A 22207-nucleotide genomic window follows, 5' to 3' on the forward strand; every position below is an offset into this window, starting at 1 on the left:
AAAAAAAAAAAAAAAAAAAAAAAAGTACCTGTTATGGGTTAGATCAACAATGTCATTTGCTTATAAGTGGGGCTTTGGAAGGGGATTGAGTCGTGGGGGCAACAGAGCTGAGGGCTGTTGGGAAGCGAGGCCTGTCAGAGGCGCGTCGCTGGGACGGGGCCTGGCAGGGCGTGTCTCCCCCCCACCCGCCCAGGTCCTCCTTTCCTATCTGCTTCCTGGATGCCAAGACCTGCGCGGCTTTCGCCTCAGCCCTGGCCCTCCACCCACCCAGGCTCTCAACCAGGTCATTTCAGGGGTTCAGCATGCTGAACATGGACCGAAATTTTTGCAGCATGAACCGAAGCCACCCTCTCTTCCTTTAAGTGGTGCGTGTCGGGCATTTTGTCCCAGCGATGAGGAAAGAAACTAAGACAATGCCAACCCTATCTACATACGCTGTGGTCGTGTTGTTTGGTTTGGTTTTGCATCCCTACCATAAAGTTCAGGTCTTAAATTAGGCACAGAAAGAGCTTGACAATAGTTAATGTTAAAATAGAATAGTTCTAATAGCAAGCTCTAATAAAAGCTGTTTAAAACTGTTATTAAGAAGAATTTTTTTTTCTGGAGTTTTCTTTTCTTTTCTTTTTTTGGTACCAGGAATCGAACTCAGGACCTTGCACTTGCCAGGCAGGTGCTTGTGCTACTGAGCTATATTCCCGGCCCTTTCTGGAATTTTCTGTTTTGTTTTGGTTTTGATCTTTTTGAGACAGGGTCTCACTATGCAGTTCAGGCTGGCCTTAAGCTCATTTTGTATCCCAGGCTGGTCTCCAGGTCACAGCAATCCTCCTGCCTCAGCCTCCCCAGTGCTGGGATTACAGGCACGTGCCACCACGCCCAGGTTTTTCTGGAGTTTTCTATTTAATAGTTTTGGACTGCAGTGGACTGCAGGTAACTGAAGCCATAGAAAGTAAGTCCCAGACAAGGGAGCTGAGGATGCTGACATTTGGGGCTGTGTCACACTGTCAGCAAGGCGCCCCCCGCATTCCTGGTTGTGCAGAGATCTTCTGAGTTGTAAAAACCAAAAATGTCTCCAAGAAATCCCACGTGCTCACACTCATCTGTGGAAACTGAAAGAGTTGATCTCACTCAGGCATAGTGGCACACGCCTGTCATCCCGGCACTGTGGGAGGCTGTGGCAGGGAGATCCCAAGTTCCAGCCCAGCCTGGGCAACTTAGCAAGATGCTATCTCAAAATAAAAAAGTAGAAACGGCTGGGGATGGAGCTCAGTGCAAAGGCCCTGGGCCCGATCTCCAGTACTGCCGGGTGTGTGTGGTTGTAGAGATAACAGCAATTGCTAGAAGCCGGGGTGGTAAGAGGTGCTGGAGCAGGGAGGATTAGATAACAGGATCAAAGCACAGTTGAAGCGGAGGATTAAGTCCTGGTGCCGACAGCTCAGTGGGGGGCCATCCTTTTCAAGGTCCGGTTGTATGCTTTGGAAAGAACCGGAAGAGCAGCGCTCGAAGGCTCCCAACGCAAAGTCACGATAGAAAATGGAAGTGTTGCTTATCCCAGTTTGATCGCTGTATGCTGTATACATGTACCAAAGTAGAGTCCTGCACCCCATAATTATCAATACTGCCAATTAGAAAATTCGAGTAAAAAGAATGTAAGGAGGTGGGAGCGAAGTCTCCCAGTTTTGTCGAAATCGGGGGTGGGTGGGAGAGGCGGAGAGGCACCCCCCCCCACGCGTTGAGAACAACCGTACCGGGTCACGTGGCTGCCCACTGTGTCGCACGGGGCGCCCTCTCAGCACGCCACATCCTTCCTAGGGGCCAAAGCCTCCAGCGAGGCTCGAGCAGGTGCCAGGCGCTGAGCTAAGCGGCCCTGAAATCTCACAGCGGGGGGCCCCCTTTCTGTCCACCTTTCACAAACGGGGAAATTGAGGCTCAAGAGAAGAACGCCAGGAGGTGGTGGTGCTGGGATTTGAACCTGGAGGCCTCGCTACTCCAAGATGCCACCCCACAGCCCGCCCCTTATTCTAACTGTCCCGCCGCCCCTCCCCCTCCCCTAAGTGACGCACAGAGTGGGGGAACCCAGGGACGTATGCGCGCTAGGCAAGCGCTCGCCACTGAAATACAACCGAGTTCGGATTTTTTTTTTTTTTTTTTAGATAAGCTCTCTGTTACCCAGACTGGCCTTGAACTCCTGGGTTCAAGCAACCCACCTGCTTCAGCCTCCCCAATAGCTGGGACTGCAGACGGGTACCACCAACCCTGGCGGCACTGCTCCCTACTAAGGCCGAGGAGCTCAGCAGCTTCTAGGCTCCAGTGCCTGCCTCCACCCCGAGGGTACCGAGTTCCCACTTCCTAGCTGGTCCTTCTCACAATCCTTCACTTCCTCCCTGCGTGCTCAGCCTTCAAATCCCATCCTACTCCTCTCTGCAGATTTCTTACTCCTAGAGCAAAACAAAGGAGATTTGTGATATTAGAGGCTTGCTGTCACTCTGGACTTTAGACCTCGGAGGGACCAGCTAGTTTGGAGACTCACTCCAATATGACGTAACCCACCGACCTCACTTGCCAGGCTGGCTGCTTCCTGGAGCATACAAAGTAGTAGCTTACTCTTACCTCAGGACCTTTGCATGGGCTGCACCTGCCTGGGACATGGTTTCTCCAGATCCCCATGGCTCATTCATTCTCTTTACCCAGGCTTCTGCTCCAGTGTCACCTTATCAGTGAAGCCTCCTGGACCCTCTGTTCGAAGATGCCACCTCTACACTGGTAAGCCTATTTTCCTGCTTTGTTTTCTGCAGAACACACACCACTCTTGCCAGTTTATACAGGACTTTATTTGTTCACTGTTGGCTTCCTTGGGTAGAAAGGAAATCTCCTTAACAACAAGGTCTTGTGTGTGTCTGATTCCCACTGTCTCCAGTGCCAAGAACAGGGCCTGGCCCAGGTGATAATCACTGGGTGGGCAGATGGATGTGTGGGTGAGTGAATGGATGGGTGGATGGATGGATGTGTGAATGTGTGGATTGATGTGTGGATGGATGGATGGATGGATGGATGTGTGGATGTGTGGATGTGTGGATGGATGTGTGGATGGATAGATGGATGTGTGAACGTTTGGATGGATGGATGGATGGATGGATGGATGGATGGATGGATGAATGTATGGATGTGTGGATGGATGTGTGAATGAATGTGTGGATGGATGGGTGGATAGATGGATGGATGGATGGATGTGTGGATGTGTGGATGTACATGTGTATGGATGTGTGTATGGATGGATGGATGAATGGATGGATGGATGAATGGATGGATGGATGGATGGATGTGTGCGCATGGATGTATGGATGGATGTGTGGATGTGTGGATGGATGGGTGGATGGATGGATGTGTGTATGTGTGTATGTATGTATGTATGTATGTGTGTATGTATGTATGGGTGGATATGTGGATGGATGTATGGATGTATGGATGGATGTGTGAATGTGTGGCTGGCTGGCTGGTTGGATGGATGGATGCATGGATGGATGTATGGATGTGTGGATGGATGGGTGGATGGATGGATGTGTGGATGTGTGTATGCATATATGTATGTGTGTGTATATATGTATGGGTGGATGTGTGGATGGATGTATGGATGTATGGATGGATGTGTGAATGTGTGGATGGATGGATGGATGGACGGATGTGTGGATGGATGTGTGGATGGATGGGTGAATGGATGGATGGATGATGGATGTATGGATGTGTGGATGGATGGATGTATGGATGTGTGGATGGATGGATGTGTGGATGTGTGGATGGATGGATGGATAGATGTGAATGTGTGGATGGATGGGTGGATGGATTGATGGATGGACAGATGTATGGATGGATGGATGTGTCGATGGATGTGTGGATGTATGGATGTGTGGATGGATGTGTGTATGTATGTATGTATGGATGTGTGGATGGATGTGTAGGTGGATGGATGGATGTGTGGATGTATCGATGTGTGGATGTGTGTATGTATGTATGGATGGATGTGTGGATGGATGTGTGGATGTGTGGATGGATGGATGGATGGATGTGAATATGTGGATGGATGGATGGATGGATGGATGGATGGATGGACAGATGTATGGATGTGTGGATGGATGGATGTGTCAATGGATGTGTGGATGGATGGATGGATGGATGTGTGGATGTGTGGATGGATGGATGGATATGTGGATGTGTGTATGTATGGATGGATGGATGTGTGGATGGATGTGTGGATGGATGTGTGGATGTGTGGGTGGATGGATGGATGGATGTGAATATGTGGATGGATGAATGGATGGATGGATGGACAGATGTATGGATGTGTGGATGGATGGATGTGTCGATGGATGTGTGGATGGATGGGTGTGTGGATGGATGTGTGGATGTATATATGGATGGATGTGTGGATGTGTGGATGGATGGATGGATGGATGTGTGGATATGTGGATGGATGGATGGATGTGTGGATATGTGGATGGATGCATGGATGGATGTGTGGATGTATGTGTGTATGGATGGATGGATGGATGTGTGGATGTATATATGGATGGATGTGTAGATGGATGGATGGATGTGTGTGGATGGATGGATGGATGGATGGATGTGTGTGGATGGATGGATGGATGTGTGGATATGCAGATGGATGCATGGATGGATGCATGGATGGATGCGTGGATGGATGCGTGGATGGATGTGTGGATGGATGGATGGATGGATGGATGGATGTGTGGGTGTGTGGATGGATGGACGGATGTGTGGATATGTGGATGGATGCATGGATGGATGTGTGGATGGATGTGTGGATGGATGGATGGATGGGTGGGTGTGTGGATGTGTGGGTGGATGTGTGGGTGGATGTGTGGATGGATGGATGGATGTGTGGATGAATGTGTAGATGGATGGATGCGTGGATGGATGTGTGGATGGATGGATGCATGGATGGTGGATGAGTGGATATGTTATTTCCTCCCTCTTCCCTGGAAACAACTATGCAAAGGGGAAGGCCTATGAGGAAGAAACAAGGGAGACTGGAAAGCACTCCGATTCTGTTTGTGCTGTCCTCTCTTCCTTCTCCTTCCGCCCTTCCGCATCCCACGCGGGCACTCATGGCTCTGGGCCTCACACCCATCTCCTGGTTGTCATGTGCACCTATTTGCTTCCCCCGCACACCGCTCCTACGCACCAGGCGCAACGCGCTGCTCCAAAGAGAGACGGAATGAGCAGGCTCAGGAGGCACAGAGCTCCCAGCCGGGAGGGTCAGAGCACGCCCCTGCCTAGCTGGGGCCATTCACAGCTGTGAGAAAAGGAAGCCCAGCAGTGAGCAAACTCCTACGTACTCCTCACAACCCAGTGCAAAGGTCCCATCATGCATAAAGCCTATCTCTAGGAGATGGTGTCCTGCCCTCACCCCAGGGCCCCCCAGATCACACAGGACTGAAGCAACTTGTTCTGTGTCCTGGAGTTCACGAGCCCTCTGAGGCCAGACCCAGGTTCCCTGCATGGGCTGTGCAGAGGGTCGCCACGGAGGCGGGAGTGCAGAGATGAGCGCGGAGCACGCTCACCCTGTAGGAAACCGGCTCTGGCTGAGATGCACAGGAGGAGCAGGGCGCCCTCGGCTCTCTCCGCTTTCCCGCCAGCTACTGTCACGGCATCAGGGCCACCTTACCTCCCTGCCTGGGCGGGGACCTGTCAGCTCCCATGACTACTTCCTCCTGCCCTGGAAGCCAAAGAAGATGGCAGGCAAATGTAGGCAAATCCGAGATGGTCACAGAGGGCCCAGCAGGGCTGCAGAGGGCCGGGGGCCGCCTCCCGCTCACGAGTCCTGCGGGGGCGGTTCCCCGGCGCTGAGGATGGCTGTGCTCTGGAAGCGCCCTCAGAGACCCCGTGGCCCCTGTCTGAGGAGTGACTTCCCCTTGTCCCACCGCACGTGGCCCTCAGGCCAGAGAGGCTGTCATGCCCCCGCTGGCCGCTGCCTGCCATCCCCAGAGAGACCAACCGTGGTTCCTGGGGGGCCTCATCTGGAAGGGGAGCTGAAGGCCGAAGGGCACTGTCTCCTGAGCCCCAAGAGGCGGGGGGTTGTGTCCCCAGACTTTAGGACAAGATTGTGTCCCCGTGGGCCCCAAAGCAGACGCCAAGGCAGGGCTATGTCACAAGACCCCAGCACAAAGCCGTATGTCCTCAGAGCCCAGGCTCAGGCCCGGCAATGTCCCCTGCACCTCCAAGATGCACCTCCAGGATCCGGCTGTAGCTCCTCACGCCCCAGGGCAGGTGGGCATCAGTGCCCGCGCCTCTCCCACCCACCCAGCAGCCCCGGGGAAGCCAAGGAGACACCAGAGCCAGGGGCCCATGTTCCCACCCACCCCCAACCACATTCACGTGGAGATTTGAATAAGTTCCCTGAGGGCGCCCACCTCCCACCGGGGCCTCTGGCATCCCCGCAGAGAAAGTGTGGTTCTTCTGGGCTCCCAAACCCCAGGCCTACTCGGGAGCCCAGGGCAAGCCTGGCCTCAGTGCCCCTCCGGGATGGGTGCAGAGCGCAAGCCCAGCAGCCCGGAGCCGCAGCCCCCCGCTGGCACCCCACAGCCCCGGGCCCAGGCAGGAAGCCGAGGGGAAGGAAGATGCAGAGGAAGGAAGGGGCCCGGGGCTGGAGGAGGAGGAGGCCCCTCCCCCACAGCCAGAACCCGGGCTGCAGGAGGCAAAACCCCAGGCACTCTGCTGGCTGCCTACAGCCTGCTAGGTACCCCCAGGACCCCAAGACTGTCCCCATCGTCAGCCTGGGAGCTGCGAGGGTTAATCCTAGTTTGCAACTGAGAGCTATGAGCCCCGCCAGGAGACCTGTTACTGGGGGAGTCACCCCTGAATCGCTCAGCACAGCGGTGCCATCCCTGGGGCCGGCTCCAGTCCCGCTGATGCGGGTCCACCCGGTCCACCCCTCACGGCCTCGACGTCAACCCTGTTAACCCTTCCTCTGCCGCCCCCCTGACCCCCACATCGCGCCCCAGGCTGACGCGGGGCGGCGAGCACCTCACCTGGGACATCTGTGGACGCAGGTTGACCTCTCGCAGGTTGATGGCGTGAGGCAGGAGGTTGTTGAGCAGCTGACACAGGAGGACGCCATCGCGGAGGGCCTGCGCCAGCTCGCACACCTGAGCCCCCTCCCAGGTGACGCGGTGGCTGGGCGGCAGCACGCGGCACTGGATGAGCCAGTGGGTGCACTGTCGCCAGAGCTCCATGTCCGCCGTCGGCTTGGCCCGCCCGCCTGTGCACCCCGGCCGCCTCTACCACCCGCGCGCCCGCCCTCCCGCCTGGGAAGTGACAACTGGGCTACCACTTCCTCTTCTGTGCCTGTAACTGTCGCCCAGAAAGGCGGTGGAGGAGGAGGAGGAGCTGTGGGGTGCAGGGGAGCACCTGCAGCCCTGTGCCGCTCCGTGGCCTCCACGCGGGGCCGAGCCTCGCCCTCTTCGCGCTCAGCACAGCCCTGGGCACCCGGGAGCTGGGGACCAGAGGGCGACAGGCCAGCCAGACCTCGAGGCGACTCACTGCCTTGCTCCTCTGCAGCCCACCCAGAGTCCCCTCATTTGTCGCCTTCTCCTCTGCCTCCTCCAGCCTGGTCGGGACCCTGGTCATCCCTAGCCTGGCGCCCTGCCACCGGACCTGGTCCCTCAGTCTGTCCTCCCCGCAGCCGCCAGGGGGCGCCCGTGAGCACCTGAGTCTCTATGAACAGCCTCCCCGGGCTTCCACTTTCCTCCAGATAAACACCGGTCTTCTCTGAGGCCCCTCTCCGCATCCCCTCCTCCCTTTCTACCCCTCATTCCCTCTGCTCTAGACACCCAGGCCTTCTCTGCGCTCTTGTGCTGCGCCAGGTTTGATCCTACCCCAGGGCCTTAGCACAGGCTATGCCCTCCACCTTAGGCAACTTCATCGCCAACTCCCTCACCTCCTTTTTTTTTTTTGAGACAGGGTCCCTCTATGCAGTTCAGGCTGGCCTTGAGTTCACTTTGTAGCCCAGGCTGATGAACTGGCAACAATCCTGCCTCAGCCTCCCGAGTGCTGGGATTACAGGCATGCGCCACCACGCCCAGCTGTTCCCTCACCTGCTAACGACTTTGCTCAGCCATTCCTTTCTCACGAGGTCTTCCCAAACCTCCCCATTCCAAATCACAGCTTTCCCCCTTTCTTTCCCACCTTCTCTATACCCCTACATTAAACTCTGATTACCCAACAACAAAGCTGGTATTTATCATAACACGACCCTCTGTGTCTGTGGTTTCCACCTCCTTGGATTCAACCAGTCATAGATCAAAAATACTTAGAAAAAACTTGTGTCTGTATTGACTGTGTACAGATTACTGATTATATGCAGATGCTACACGGTTTTATACAAGGGACATGAGCGGCCACACAGTTTGGAATCCTCGGGGATCCTAGTACCAAGTACCAAGTATCTAATACCAAGTACTAGTACCTAGTACAAAGAGACTGAAGAATGACTACTTTTTTTTTTTTTTCAGTTCTGGGAATTGAACCCAGGACCTTTGCACTAAGCTACATTCCCAACCTGTCTTATATTGTGTTTTGAGGCAGGGTCTAAATCACTAAAGTTGCCCAGGCTGGCTTGGAACTTGTGATCCTCCTGCCTCAGCCTCCCACATCGCGGCTCTGCGGTGACAGGCAAGCAGCATCACACCAGGTCGGACTTTATCCTCTTTTTAGGAACTTGTGTCTGTGTTTCGTCTTCTGCTGACCCCTCCCCCACCCAGCCTTTGGCAGGCACATGGGCTCCATAAACATTTCTTGAACGAATAAATAAATGAAAGCTGCACTGATGCCACCTCTGGCACTGATCCCAACTCCATCCATTTTGGGTCACAGCCATGGCCACCACCCACATGCAAGTCACCATCCTCCTCCTCGACTGCGATGGTGCTATTCATTAATTCACTAACATTTACTGTCTTCCTAGCCCTTCACTAGGCGGCCTCTCCGCCAAGCGGTAAGTCGCCCCCGCCTCTGACCCAGCTTCCCATTGCAGTTTGTCTGACACCACCAGGAGGCGCTGGACCCCGGCACAGGACTGAAGACCGCCCTGACTACCGAATCTGGAGTCTCTTCCCTGTTGATAGAGGAAGGGGAAAGAGGTGGGGAACTCGGCCTGGAAACTCCGAGTTTCGCCATCCTAGAGTCACCCAAACTTTTCCATTCCCGAGTACCCTTGGCTTTCTGGCCTTCCATGTCCTCATCTCTGAAATGGGTACCGATTCGCCTCACTGCACACGGAATTAGCGTGCCGATCAGGGTGAACCCGGTCGCCCTGATGCATTCGAGGCAACAGGGAGCATTCGCGGCCGCGGGCTGAATTCCCACCTCCACCCGTCACAAGCCAGGTAAATGCGGGCAGATGGCTCGGCCCCTTGAGCTTCAGTTTCATTCGGAAAACGTGTGTGTGTGTGTGTGTGTGTGTGTGTGTGTGTGTGTGAACACAGTACCTACCTCCCCATTGGGTGGGTCAAGCGAGCAAAGCAGTCTTGGTATACAGTAATCGCTCAATAAAGTCTGTTCTGACCACTTATAATTCCTCCCACTTAGGAAGCCAACGTGTTTTCCCACATGTCTCTCCACAAAACCTACCAGGGCTCCTTTCCAGGAAACCCAGCTTGACCGTATAAGGAGGAAGTGTACCCTTTTCTACGTCACAGCCACCACCGCCCTCGGCCTCCCGCCCCCACCCGGAACCCTGGTCCGGGTGCTTAGGGCGAGCCCGGGTTGCGGCAGCCAAGCTGTTGAGTTGAAAATCATTGCAATCTCTCAAGGGGCAGAGAACACTAAGTGGGCGTGGCCAATTGAAGGGGGCGGAGCGGCGCTCTAACGGGGCGGAGCCATGACCGGCACAGAGCACGGAGTTCCCAAGGAGGCGGAGTCTATGAAGAAGACGAGTTCGAAAGGGGCGTGGTTAGCAACTCAGACTCGCTCCAAGGGGGCGGAGTGAGAACAGGCGCGGGATGAGAACCTCGGCGGGTCCAGTCGGGGGCGGAGTCTGGGTGGGCGTGGCCGGTGACCGGGCGTGGCTCCCAGGTGGGGCAGAGCCCGGCGGGGGCGCAGACAGAGTGGCCCGCGGAGCCGCAGATCCTCAAGCCTGTGCCTGTCCGCAGCCGCGCTGGAGCCCCGCGGGTCCGGCTCAGGTGAGTGAGGGGGCCCTACGCAGATCGAGGACCAGGGAATTATTGGGGTGGAGCCACAGGCTCGCAAAGAGGTTCTGAGGGTCCAGCATGCGGTAGAAGAGGTAACAAGCGCGAGTGAGTCACTGGGTCGCTGTAGGTCACGCGTGTCCCTCAGCCTGGGCGTACCTGGGCTCGCTCCTCTAAGTGCACTTCCTCTCCACAGAGAAATCCTCCCTGCTTCCTCTTTTGCCTGAGCGATCACAAATCAGTGCCCCTCCCTCACGTAAAATCTTTCCAACGTTTCCATTTCGTTGCACTGAGATTAAAATTCAGAGGGCACCAGTTCCTGCGTGGTCTGTGCCCTGCCGTCTCCCCAACTTCCTGCTCCACTCTTGTCTCCTGGCTAGTTGTAGCCGAGCCACATCAGCTCCCTGAGAATGTAAAGTGTAAAAAGCAAGCTCCACACCATGCGTAGTGGTGCACCTGTAATCCCAGCACGCTGGGAGGCTGAGGCCCTAGGTTCACAAATTCAGTCCCAGCCCAGGCAGATGCGGCTCAGTACAAAGGCCCTGGGTTCAGAGCCCAAGGCCAATAAAAGGAGAGAGAGAGAGAAAGAGACAGAGACAGAGAGACGGAGACACCGAGACTATCTCACCACCAGGCCTTTGCACTTGCTGTATCCCACATCCAGAGGATTCCTCCCATCTTTAAATCTCAGTTCCTGTTTCACCACCTCCTGAAAGAGACCTCCCTGCCCCCTGCAGCTGTCTCTATCCTGTCTTCCTGTTTTGTCATGGGCACTGATTATTCTCAGACGTTATCTTCTTCACTGACAGTGTATTTCTTCTCTCACCCATCAGTCTGGGAGCTCCGGAAGGCATGGGGCACGGTGTACAGCAGGCTCTCAATCAGTGTTTGCTCAGTGTCACATGTGAGACCCAGGACCTGGGGTCCACCTGTGTCCATGTTGCTCAGGTGATGGTGGCTGCCCCTTCACCCCTGCACCTGGGTGCACCTGTATAGGTGGAGCAGGAATAGTCTCCTCTCCCCCATCCCAATTTTCCCTAGCCCTTTTTCTTCTCCCTTCCTTTCTCCTCTGCCCAATCAACTATCCCAAAGGACTCAGAGGCAGGAGAATGATAAAGTTGGCGTGTGGCCGACCTGTGCCCCCTTGCACTCCCCACACAGACCAGAGCCTCTCAGCCATCCACCTCCAATCCCACTGACGAGCGGCTTGAGGCAGAGGAACTTGGGAGAGTCAAAGATGAGGCAGCAGGGCCTGGCCCAGCTGACAAACAGGAAGGGTGCAGGTATTCAGAACACACCTGGTTTCAGGTATGCAGCACCTGGAGCCAGCTCCCTGCCCAGCTGCCTGCCCCAAAAGCTGCCCAGGGCTGAACTGAGAACCTCCTGCCTCTACCTGGCCTCTAGCCTTCTGACTCAGGGAGCGGGAATCCTGGTGGCTGTTTACCTGCCAACCTCACCCCAAATTCACAAGACCTTGGCAGGTTGGGTGGGGGGAGAGAAAGAACCAGCTGCCTTCCCTCCCATCCAGTTTTGCCCTTAGACACTTGAGACATACGAGCCCTGGGGCTATGGGATGATTAGGAAATTACCAGCATGTCTGAGACCAACTTTGACCATAATAATAATGAAAGGGATGGAGTCTAAAATATGAGAAGAAACTGCAAACATAAAATTGCACATATATATAAAATTTGACTTTTTTTTTTTTTAAAAAAAGGATCTTTTGCAAAAGGGAAGGGGACTTGGCACACGCCTGTAATCCCAGCACTCAGGAGGCTGAGGCAGGAGGATCGTTGCAAGTTCAAGGCCAGCCTGGGCTACAAAGTGAGCTCAAGGCCAGCCTGAACTGCACAGGGAGACCCTGTCTCAAAAAGAAAAGTAAAACAAAGAAAAAAAAAAAAGGGAAGGGGACTGAGAGATGGAGGGGGTAAGGGGGAGGGAAAGGGGATTAAAAAAATTAAGATATGTGCTGTACATGTTCCAGCTTCCCGTAATGAATGTAATCATTATGTAGTAATAAAAATAAAAATTAAGAAAGTATAGTTCAATGCTAGAGCGCCTGCTGGAGCAATACACAAGGCCCTGAGTTCAATTCCCCAACACCATAAAAAACTGAAAAAGAATAAATGGCATCAGGTGTTGGTGTAATGGGTTAGATCTTTATATCCTGAAGTCCCTGCCTAGATTGCTAAGAAGCTGTGCATGTTTGTAAATTAAATTCCCCTCCTGGGAATGTTTTTTACCCAGAGAACCAAGTCTTTACTCATCAGCACCTTGCCTACCCACCCTGTGGAGAATTTCCCCTCCAACACGTGAACCTTCTCCACATCCACCTCAGTTGTTTTTCCACCTAGCACTCTGAGACATAATCCATCAGCCAGCTAGTGTTATCTCAGCCACCATCTCCACTACTAGAACGGGCTCCCTCTGGCTGGGCTCCAGGGCCCAGGGCAGCGCCTGGCACTGCTGCACCGCACGTGCCCATCAGTATAGGGCAGTGGCTTCGTGAGTCAAATGTCCACAAAGCATTGTGGTGTAATAGCACCTTCATTCATTTTTGCACGTCGTAAAGATAATGTTCCCTGCATGCGTACCATCCTCTCAGTTTCACAAGAATCCCACAGATGCACGACTATTCCCACAGAACCACTGGAATACTAGATCCAACAAGTCACCTGTATTTTATATATAAACAAGTTACTCATAGACAGATTTCACATATGCACTTATATGCAATAAGTATTTATATAACATGTATAACATCATACATAAATATAACACTATGTATTAAATATAATACTATATGTTGCAGGTAAGTTATATAAAACATATCACTATAATATGTAATAATATATCTATGTAAATGCAATAGATATAAAATATAAATATACATATATAGCATGGAAAAATACATACTACATACTCTATATAATGCATATATTGTGTATTATACATTACACATTATATATATTATACTACATAATATAACATATAGTATAATGTCTGCATAATACCTAATATAGTATGTAGATATAATACATAATATATGTATTGATAGAATCTCTATTATTTATAATTCATTTTTACATTATATAAACATATATATAAATATTGCTTATTTCTAAATAGAAATACACGAAATTTAAGTTACTCAAGCTAGATTTTATATATACTATGTATGTAATTTTTATTTGTATATATTTATGAATAATTTCATTTTATTCATTTGTACACAAAAGTGTATAACCTGAATGCTGGGGATGCAGCTCTGGTTGAGTGCATGGTAGCTGTGCACATGATTAGCATGCACAAGGCCCTGGGTTCAATCCCCAAGACATATACACACACACACACACACACACACACATTCATAAAATTTGGCTACAAGCAACCTGGTTAATTTAGAATAATACATGTCACATGTATTTACCTTCCATTTATTTACTTACCTCATCACACAGTCCCATTTGAAGGTGTGAATAGAATGTAGGCTGCCATGTCCAGAATAAGGAGGAGGGTGGAAGGAGCTGACCTGCCCACATAGGCAACAGGGCTAATTGCTCCCATTTTACAGATGTGGAAGATCAAGTCCTACTGAAAGTGTGCAGAGCCCAACCGAGGCACTCTGTGCCCCGAAGGGGCTCCATGCAAGTGCCACAGGATGGAGAAGACCTCGCCCACCAACCCTGGTACCACGGTGCCCTGTCGCGCCAGGTATGACCCTACCTGCCTCACCTGGCAGGGGCCTCTCTCACCGTGGGCCAGGAGACTCCTGGGTCGTGCCTGAGGGGCTCAGGGCCAGCGTCTGTTGGACAGGTGGCTGGGGCCCTGGGCACTGTTGGAGCTTGGTTGGCTGGCTGTTGTGAATTTCAGTGATGGCTTTCCCGAGTAGTATTGCTGAGATGGAGACTGAGGAGGCCCCAAGGCCCCCCAAGAATCCCCTGGTCTGCCTGTTTCTTCCTCTGAGCCCCATCTCTCTTCTGGCAACTCCCTCTCAGGCTCCCCAATCCCACTTCCAAATCCAGGGTCACATCCCCAGGAGTTCTGGGCCCCTGGCATCCGATTATATCATGGGAGGCAATATAACCTGGTGGTTCAAATCTCATGCCCTCCAGCCAGGTATTCTGGGTGCAAATCCCAGCCCCATGACTTACACACTATGTGACCTTAGGCAAGGCATTTGCCTTCCCTGAGCCTCGGTGTCCTGTCTTTGAAAGGGGCCAATAATTCCTCCCACAAGTCTTGTTATAAGGGTTCACTGAGTTCATACCTTTTATGCTGGTATGGCCCAGAGTAAAAGTGGTACTTTTTTTTTTTTTCCAGTACCAGGAATCGAACTCACGACCTTGAGCTTGCCAGGCAGGCACTGTGCCGCTGAGCTAAATCCCCAGCCCCTAAGGTGGTACATTTGCCACTGAACTTATTAATCAGTTCCCAGGCTTCATTTCCTGCTCTGCTTTGCCTCCATCTAAGGTCCTGGCCCTCCTACCCTGTTGTGACACGAGCCACCATAGCTGGCATAAGATTGCTTGCAAATTTTTATAAAGCGGGGACAGAGGGCCACACTTGCATAGCAAGCCCAGGTCATTCAGTCAATGTGGACATTGCGTTGGACAGCACTAGCTAGTGACTGTGACAGTCCCAAGACACCAACAGCTAAACACAGTCATCATTCATGAGCTCGTTCGTGTCTCCACCCAAGGGGGCTGAGGAATGGGGACAGGAACCTTCATAACTCAGTCAGGAGCCAAGTGCATCTTGACTTCACTATCCCATAGGGCTGTCAGGATGTCCAGCTGACAGAGCACAGAACTTGCAGGATTGTGCAGGGGAGTTTCATGGTCCAAGTGTGAGCATTGCCCACAGAATTCAGTCCTCATTCTATTGGCCAGATCTAGTCACATGATAGTGACTAACTGCAAGGAAGCCTGGGAAGTGTAGTCCAGATGGGTGACCACATGAAAATGGGAAATGGTTTGTTGCAAAACCACCCAGAATCTGCCTGCTGCGGGAGTTTCTGCCTGCTGGGGTGGGTTTTATTAGGGGTGGGTGTGGGTAGGAAGGAGTTGCCATTAGCAACCATATTTATCCCCAAATCCCTGCCACCTGTCCTTTATTCTCAGAAGGCTGAAGCTCTTCTTCTCCAAGATGGTGACTTCCTGGTTCGCACCTCTGGATCCCGTGGGGACCACCCTGTGATCTCATGCCGCTGGCGGGGGTCTGCTCTACATTTCGAGGTGTTCCGTGTGACCCTGCGTCCCCGACCGGGCCGGCCTGCGGCCCTCTTTCAGCTGGAGGATGAGAGATTCACAAGCATGCCGGCACTGGTGTACAGTTACGTGACTGGCCGGCGCCCACTGTCCCAAGCCACGGGGGCTGTGGCCTCCAGGCCAGTGGTCCGGCAGGGGCCTCTGCAGCGCAGCTTTAGCGAGGAAACCCTTCTGGGCAGCCCAGTTCGGACAGAGTCTTTCAGGTACTCACAGCCTCTCTACCTCTTTGATAGTACCCAGTGCCCTTGCATTTCTTCACTTCACGTTTGTGAGGGGCCGTCTGGGTACTGTTGGACAGCATGGCTGGCTCTGCCGTCCAGATGCCAGTAGAAACCCCACCCTTCCTTCCTGGCTAATTGTGACAGCTAAAAATGTCTCTGCACATTACAAGAGTCCCTTGGAGGTGAGTCACCTGGTTTGGTTGAGAGCCACAGGGACAGAGGAACTGGATGCAGGTTTTCCAGGCTTGGTGGGGGCGGCCCTTGCCAGGCTGGGTCAATAGTTCTTTCCCATGGTCCCTCAGGGCTAGGAAGTGGAGCAGCAGTCAGCCTGCAGACTTGGAGCATACAGGCCAGGCCACAGACACCCACTGCGGACCAGGTGAGCATCTCCTGGGGCAGCACATGGCTCAGAGACTGGCTCTGCTACTCACCAGTTACGTGATCTTGGGCCAGTAATTTAACTTGTTGGAGGTTCAACTTTTTCTTTGTTTTTTGTTGTTGTTCTTTGTTTTTTTGAGACAGGGTCTCACTATCTAGTGCAGGCTGGCCTTGAACTCACTATGTATCCCATGCTGAGCCCAAACTCACAGACAGCAACCCTCCTGCTTCAGCCTCCTGAGTGCTGGGATTACAGGTGTGCACCGCCACACCTGGTAGGCTCAATTTCTTGCTCAGCAAAATAGAGATGATGATACTCTCAGTACAGGTAGGAAGGCACTGAAAAATGTCTGTTTACAGTTGTTTCAAGACCCTCTGCCATATACCTTCCTGCCAGGGGTGTGGCTCAGCAGCACAAGCGCTTGCCTGGCAAGTGTGAAGTCCTGAGTTCAATTCCCCGTACCAAAGGAAAAAAAAAAAAAAACAACTGTTGGTGCCATATACCTTCCTCACTCTGTTCAGTCGCTGGAACCCCGCAGGCTTGTTCCTGCCTCACCACTGCGAAGAGCATTCCCATCCTCCTTTTTCTGAGTCCTCATCCAATGGGAGCTCCTCAAAGTATCTTACCTAAAGGAGGGCCCACCCCCGTGTCTCCTCTCCCATTTGCACTGCTCCTCGCCCCATTCAACTCAAATCCTCAGTGGGAGGCAGCCACTGCCTCAAAAGCGAGGATACGGCTGGGCGTGGTAGTGCTCTTCTGTAAAAATACATAAATAAAGTCTAGGAGCTATCAATGGGCAAGAAAGGCCAAGACCCCTAACTAAGGGTAGCCAACATTCTACTAGAGGGCAACAGACTGTGAACCATTAAAATAAGACTATTGTATGTGCTTTGGGATAAAAATTAAAAGTAGAAGAGAGTAAGGGTAATGGCTATTGTGAGAGGACCTTGACCCTTACTCAGAGTGAGCTGGGAACTTGGGGAGAGTTGAAATCCCCAGAACAAAGCCTATTTAAATGTTTGGTAAACAGTCTCCCAAAAGTCCTGGTACCTTTCGACAAAAATTTATGTTTTGGTGCTACAGGAGATCAAGCCCAAGGATACTCTACCACTGAGCTACATTTCCAGCCCTTTTTTACTATTATTATTTTGAGATAAGTCCTCACTAAGTTGACCACAAGGGACTCAAAATTGTGATCCTCCTGCCTCAGTGGCCCTGAATTCTGGGATTACCAGCCTGTGCCACCACTCCAAAATGTCTTGCTACCCTTTGAACTACTAATGACCCTAGAGGTATACATGCCACTGATTCACAAAAGGCATTATCTGTAAGGTTAATGAGTTCAGATTCTTTGACACCTCTGTAGTTTTGTGACTTTTCAGTAAGATATTTTAAATTTTAATCTCGTTCAGTCCATGTGCCCCATCTTCATAGAGGCAAAAACAAAGGCAACGGGTTCACATTTAAAATGAAGTATTCTGAATTCACCAAAACTAACCGCTCAGGATCGCTTTGGTTATTCTGGGGCTTTTCTGCTTTCATATAAATTTTAGGAGGTTTTTTTTTCCTAGTTTGGTGAATGTCTTAGTTACTTTTCTCATTGCTGGGACAAACTACCTGACACCCAAAGTTAGGGGGAAAAGTTTATTTTGGCTCGCAGTTTGTAGAGGTTTCAGTCCATAGCTGGCTGGCTCCAAGGCAGGGTGACTTGGCAGAGAACAAACAGCTCATGGCACACACAAAAAAGTCAGCAAAAGCAGACAAGACTCTTTCTGTCTCTTATATCATATGCAGACTACCCGCCCTAGGGCAGGAATAGCACTCACACCCTTAATCCCAGCCAGAGCTACGCCAAACCAATCAACGGACTGATTTACTAATCACACACCCTCAGTCCCAGCTTCACACACTGTAGATTCAGCCACCTCTGAAAAAGCCCTATGACCGCAGGAAGCTTTGGGGTTACAGCTACACACAAACCTTAACAGTAAGGAATGCTGTTGATGTTTTTATTGGGATTGCATTAAATGTATGCATCAGCTTTGGAAACATGGCCATTTTGATAATATTGTCCAGAACAGGAGGTGTCTTTCTACTTTTCTCATGTTTGCTATCTTTTTTCAGAGTAGCGTAGTTTTTGCTATGGAGGTGTTGCATTTCCTCACTTAGGTTAATTCCTAAGTATTTATAATTCTTTTGAGGCTACAGATTTTCTCAGTGGGATCAGTGTTGGCGTGCTCACCTTGAGACCATAATGCTAAGTGAAATAAATTAGACACAGACGGAGAAATATCGCATGATTTACTGTACATGAGAGCCCCAAAATATGAATAAAGAACAAAACAAAAGGTGGAGGACAGGAGACAGACCGAAACACTGTGCAGATGGGGGAGAATTTGAGGGAGGGGGAAAGACAGAGATGGGGAGAGGAAGAGGAAGTAAAAAGGATCAAAATGCGCTATGTGTACGAACCTCCGCAGGATAAATGTAGCTATTATGCACCACAAATATTAATTTAAAAAATTCACAAAACTACAGCATTGCTGACATTAGTTGCCAAGCTGGTAAGTGTGTAGCATTTATACTGAAGAAGCTGCTAAGGTTCAAAGCTGAGTGGAGACTGACGGGAGATTGACCCGTTTCTGGCCCATGATGGGTGGATAAGGGGGGCGTGGCAGCCGCCAACCTCCTAGCTGCAGAGGTGGAGGGCAAGGGTCTGGGGACAGTGGGGAGGTGGGTAATGCGAGGGTGACGGGCACCAACCCAGCTGTCTGTCCTTTGGGCACCCAGGAGCCTCCACTGGGCCCCTACCTGCCCTGCTCCGGATGGGCAGCGATCCCGTGTTGCTGAAGGCCCCAGCTCCCTTGGGAGCCACTGCGGACAGCCTCAGAGCCTCCGATGGGCAGCTTCACGCCAAGGCACCAACCAAGCCCCCCAGGGCTCCCTCACTGACATTTTCTGATGCCTCTGGACTCCCCACAACGTACTGTGAGCTGGTTCCCCGAGTGCCCAGCACCCAGGGAGCATCCCCTGGCCAAAGCTGTTCACAGCCGGAGGCCCCGTGGTGGGAGGATGAAGAGGAGGAAGCCGAGGAGGAGGACGGCTGTTTTGCAAGACCACAGGGCGAGGTCTCCTTTTGCCTTCCTGATAAACCCTCCTGCCTGCTGGGCCCCCAGAATCGGCCCCTGGACCCCAAAGTCCTGTGTACTCTCCGTGGCTTGTTCCTGGAGCACCATGCTGAGAGCACCGCCCTCCACCTGCTGCTGGTGGATTGCCAGGTGGGTCGCCCGCCGCGCCTCTCCTCCCCAGGGGATGGACTCTGGTCCCCTGACCTCCTTGTTGCCTCCCGCAGGCTGCAGGCCTCCTGGGAGTGACCAAGGCCCAGCGAGTGGCCATGGGGGTCCGCTCTGGCCTGGAGCTGCTCACCCTTCCCCAGGGGCACCGTCTGAGGTTGGACCTGCTGGAGAGGTGAGCCAGCAGCCTGGACCCGGGTTGGGTGGGGGTGGCGAGTGCCCGCACATCCCAGAGGTTGCAGACATCTCCCCGTTTCTGGCCGCCCGGGAGGGGAGGAAGGGGCCGGGCAGTGCCACCTCCTGTGCCCGTCACCCTCGCATTACCCACCTCCCCACTGTCCCCAGACCTTGCCCTCCACCTCTGCAGGCTGGAGACCCTGGCGCTGGCTGGGGCGCTGGCTGTCTTGGGGTGCGCGGGGCCGCTGGAGGAGCGCACGGCCGCACTGAGGGGCCTCGTGGAGCTGGCGCTGGCGCTGCGGCCCGGGGCGGCAGGGGACCTGGCCGGGCTGGCCGCGGTCATGGGCGCCCTGCTCCTGCCCCAGGTGCGTGGGGAACGGGGTGCGGGCGGGGCCGGCTGCAGAGGGGAGAGGAGGCAGGCTCGCATCTGTCCCCAGGTGTCGCGGTTGGAGTGCACGTGGCGCCAGTTCCGACGGAGCCACACAGAGGCTGCGCTGGCCTTCGAGCAGGAGCTGAAGCCACTGATGCGGGCCCTGGATGAGGGCTCAGGTGAGGGGAGGTCTGGGGTTTGCCAGCGGCTGGAGCCCCGGCACTGCAACTGGAATCTCGGCCCAGTGCCGGCCCCGCCCTCCCGCCCTGACCTTCTTAGGCCCCGCCTCGCGCCCGCTTCGGTCCCAAACTCCAGCTCGGCCCCCCTGGGGTGCTCCGCGCAGCTCCTCGGGTTCTGCCCCCAAGAGCTGACCCCGGCCTCCGCGGGAGGCCCCTCCCCGGCGCTCTGCCGCCTCCCGTTTCGGCCCTAGACTCCGCCCTCCCCTCCGCGGGCCTGGCCCCGCCCCGCTCTGCCCGAAGCCCCGCCTCGCCCTTGACCCCGCCTTCCGCCCGCTCCGCGCGGCCCCGCCCTTCCTTCCCGGCCCCGACGCGGTCCCGCCGGCCCTGCCCAGGCCCCTGCGAGCCCGGCGAGGTGGCGCTGCCGCACGTGGTCCCCGCGGTGCGCCTGCTGGAGGGCGAGGGCCCGGAGGGGCCGGAGGGGCCGCTGGAGGACAGCTGCGAGCGGCTGCTGCGCACCCTGCAGGGGGCGCGTCGGATGGCGCGCGACGCCCCGAAGTTCCGCCGGGCCGCTGCTCGGCGCCTGCGAGGTGAGGGTCCCGCCTGCAGCAGCGTCATGCGGCGGTCCCCGCATGGGCGCCTGGCTAAGCTTCTCTGGGACCCACTCAAATGGGGAAGCCACACCCCAGGGAGGGTTGCCCCCCACCCCCAAGCTCCGGCCCCAGTGAGCGTGGAGGGAAACGCTTTTATTCCAAAAGGGGCGGCCCCCCCCAGCCTCAGAGCCTCACCCACGGGCCCCACTTCCACCCTCCCACCTGGGGCGACCCCGCCCCCGGAGGATCCCAACCCCCAAGAATGCCCAGCTTCCTCCCAAATGACTCAACCCTTCAACTGGTGGGGGGGTGGGACGGGGACTGAGCCCAGCGCTCCGAGCCGCGGCCCAGCAGTCCAGGGGCAGCCCCGCCTTGCCTCCATCCTTTGCCCGAATCATGCCTGCCTTCCGGGTGATCTTTGCACTTTCTGCCTCTAAGGTGGCCCCTCCTACCCCCAGCTCCTCTCCCGGGCCACCTTGACCCCACATCCTGCCTCCAGGCACCGCTGCTGTGGGGCTCCCAGCATCCCGCACCTGGAACAGGCCACCCCCACGTGCCCCTGCTGAGGCTGCCACCACGTGAAGCCCTTGTCACCCCAGCCTCCTCCTGCCCCACCCAGTTGCCCCAGCACCCCGTAGCAGAGTCCCACTTGGCCCCTCCTGGGTCAAAGTCCCCAGGAAAAAGACCAGGGTAAGGAGCGGCCTGGGCTGCACCCCAGCCCACTGACCCTGTCTCCAGGATTCAGGCCTAACCCGGAGCTGAGGGAGGCGCTGAGCACCGGCTTCCTGCAGAGGCTGCTGTGGGGTAGACAGGGCGCCAGGGCACCGAGAACTGAGCGCCTCCAGAAGTTCGAGCACGTCCTCAGCATCCTGTCACAGCGCCTAGAGCCTGGCCACTAAGAAGGGCACAGATCCCTCTCCGCACCCACATGCCCCAGGCTGCCGGGGTCAACCCAGAGACCAGCACTCTGCGAGGCTGAGGCAGGAGGATCATAAATTGGAGCCCAGCCTGGGCAACTCAGAGACCCTGTCTCAAAATAAAAAGGGCTGGGGATGTAGCTCAGAGCGAAGGCCCCGTGTTCTATCCCTAGTACTGGGAAAAAAACCCAAAATGTGTCCCCTAAAACTGCACATAGATTCCAGGGATGGGGCTGCAGCATCCTCCTCCCTCCCACTAGAAGACTAACTCAGGTTTCATGGGAGGCCACCTCGAACATGTGCACACACAGCTAGGACACGCAAGTGTTCAGGTTTGTTTCTGCCTCTTAAAAGAGGTGTGACTTCCAGCAGATGCCTTCGCCTCTCCAACATGAAAGTGACACTATGCTTTCTGGGGACTGTCAGGGAGGGAAACCCAAGGATCATGGGTGGAGAATACCCGGCACACAGTAGGTAGTCAATAAGCCCTACCTGTTCTTAGAAGGCTGCTGTGCATACAGGAGGAATGTATCAGAGTCACAAACAAGCACCCTCAGAGTCAAAGCCAACTCCTCAAAAGGGTAGAGCTTGCCCCAGGTGTGCCCAAGGTCA

At 54.1% G+C, this 22207-nt stretch overlaps 2 protein-coding genes across 7 annotated transcripts in view; one reads left to right on the forward strand and one right to left on the reverse strand.

The window, feature by feature from the left end:
• The window catches only part of Vav1 (vav 1 guanine nucleotide exchange factor), a 57961-nt gene extending 50646 nt beyond the window's left edge, over nt 1-7315 (reverse strand). Inside the window, exon 1 of one of the 2 annotated variants that reach the window (XM_005405689.2) lies at nt 7044-7315. In XM_005405689.2, coding sequence (XP_005405746.1) covers nt 7044-7247 — 204 coding nt within the window. In that variant the 5' untranslated portion in view covers nt 7248-7315. The remainder of the gene's footprint in view (nt 1-7043) is intronic. The other variant, XM_005405685.2, reaches the window with a different exon arrangement.
• Nucleotides 7316-10060: 2745 nt separating this feature from the next.
• Nucleotides 10061-21714, forward strand: Sh2d3a (SH2 domain containing 3A). Of its 5 annotated transcripts, XM_005405691.2 has the most exons (10): nt 10063-10193; nt 13774-13913; nt 15323-15672; nt 15993-16069; nt 18860-19347; nt 19422-19537; nt 19730-19904; nt 19977-20088; nt 20481-20675; nt 21417-21714. In XM_005405691.2, the coding sequence occupies exons 2-10, from the start codon at nt 13845-13847 to the stop codon at nt 21575-21577; spliced, it is 1743 nt and encodes a 580-aa protein (XP_005405748.1). In that variant the 5' UTR covers nt 10063-10193; nt 13774-13844; the 3' UTR covers nt 21578-21714. The 5 variants fall into 5 exon arrangements, with proteins under 5 accessions (XP_005405747.1, XP_005405751.1, XP_005405749.1 ...); XM_005405690.2 differs by having other exon boundaries at nt 10061-10193; nt 15326-15672; nt 19730-20088; XM_005405694.2 differs by lacking the exon at nt 21417-21714 and having other exon boundaries at nt 10061-10193; nt 19708-19904; nt 20481-20572.
• Nucleotides 21715-22207: the final 493 nt, after the last annotated feature.

This window comes from Chinchilla lanigera, unplaced genomic scaffold, assembly GCF_000276665.1.
Source record: "Chinchilla lanigera isolate Chin_1 unplaced genomic scaffold, ChiLan1.0 scaffold00094, whole genome shotgun sequence".
Classification (NCBI taxonomy): Eukaryota; Metazoa; Chordata; class Mammalia; order Rodentia; family Chinchillidae; genus Chinchilla; species Chinchilla lanigera.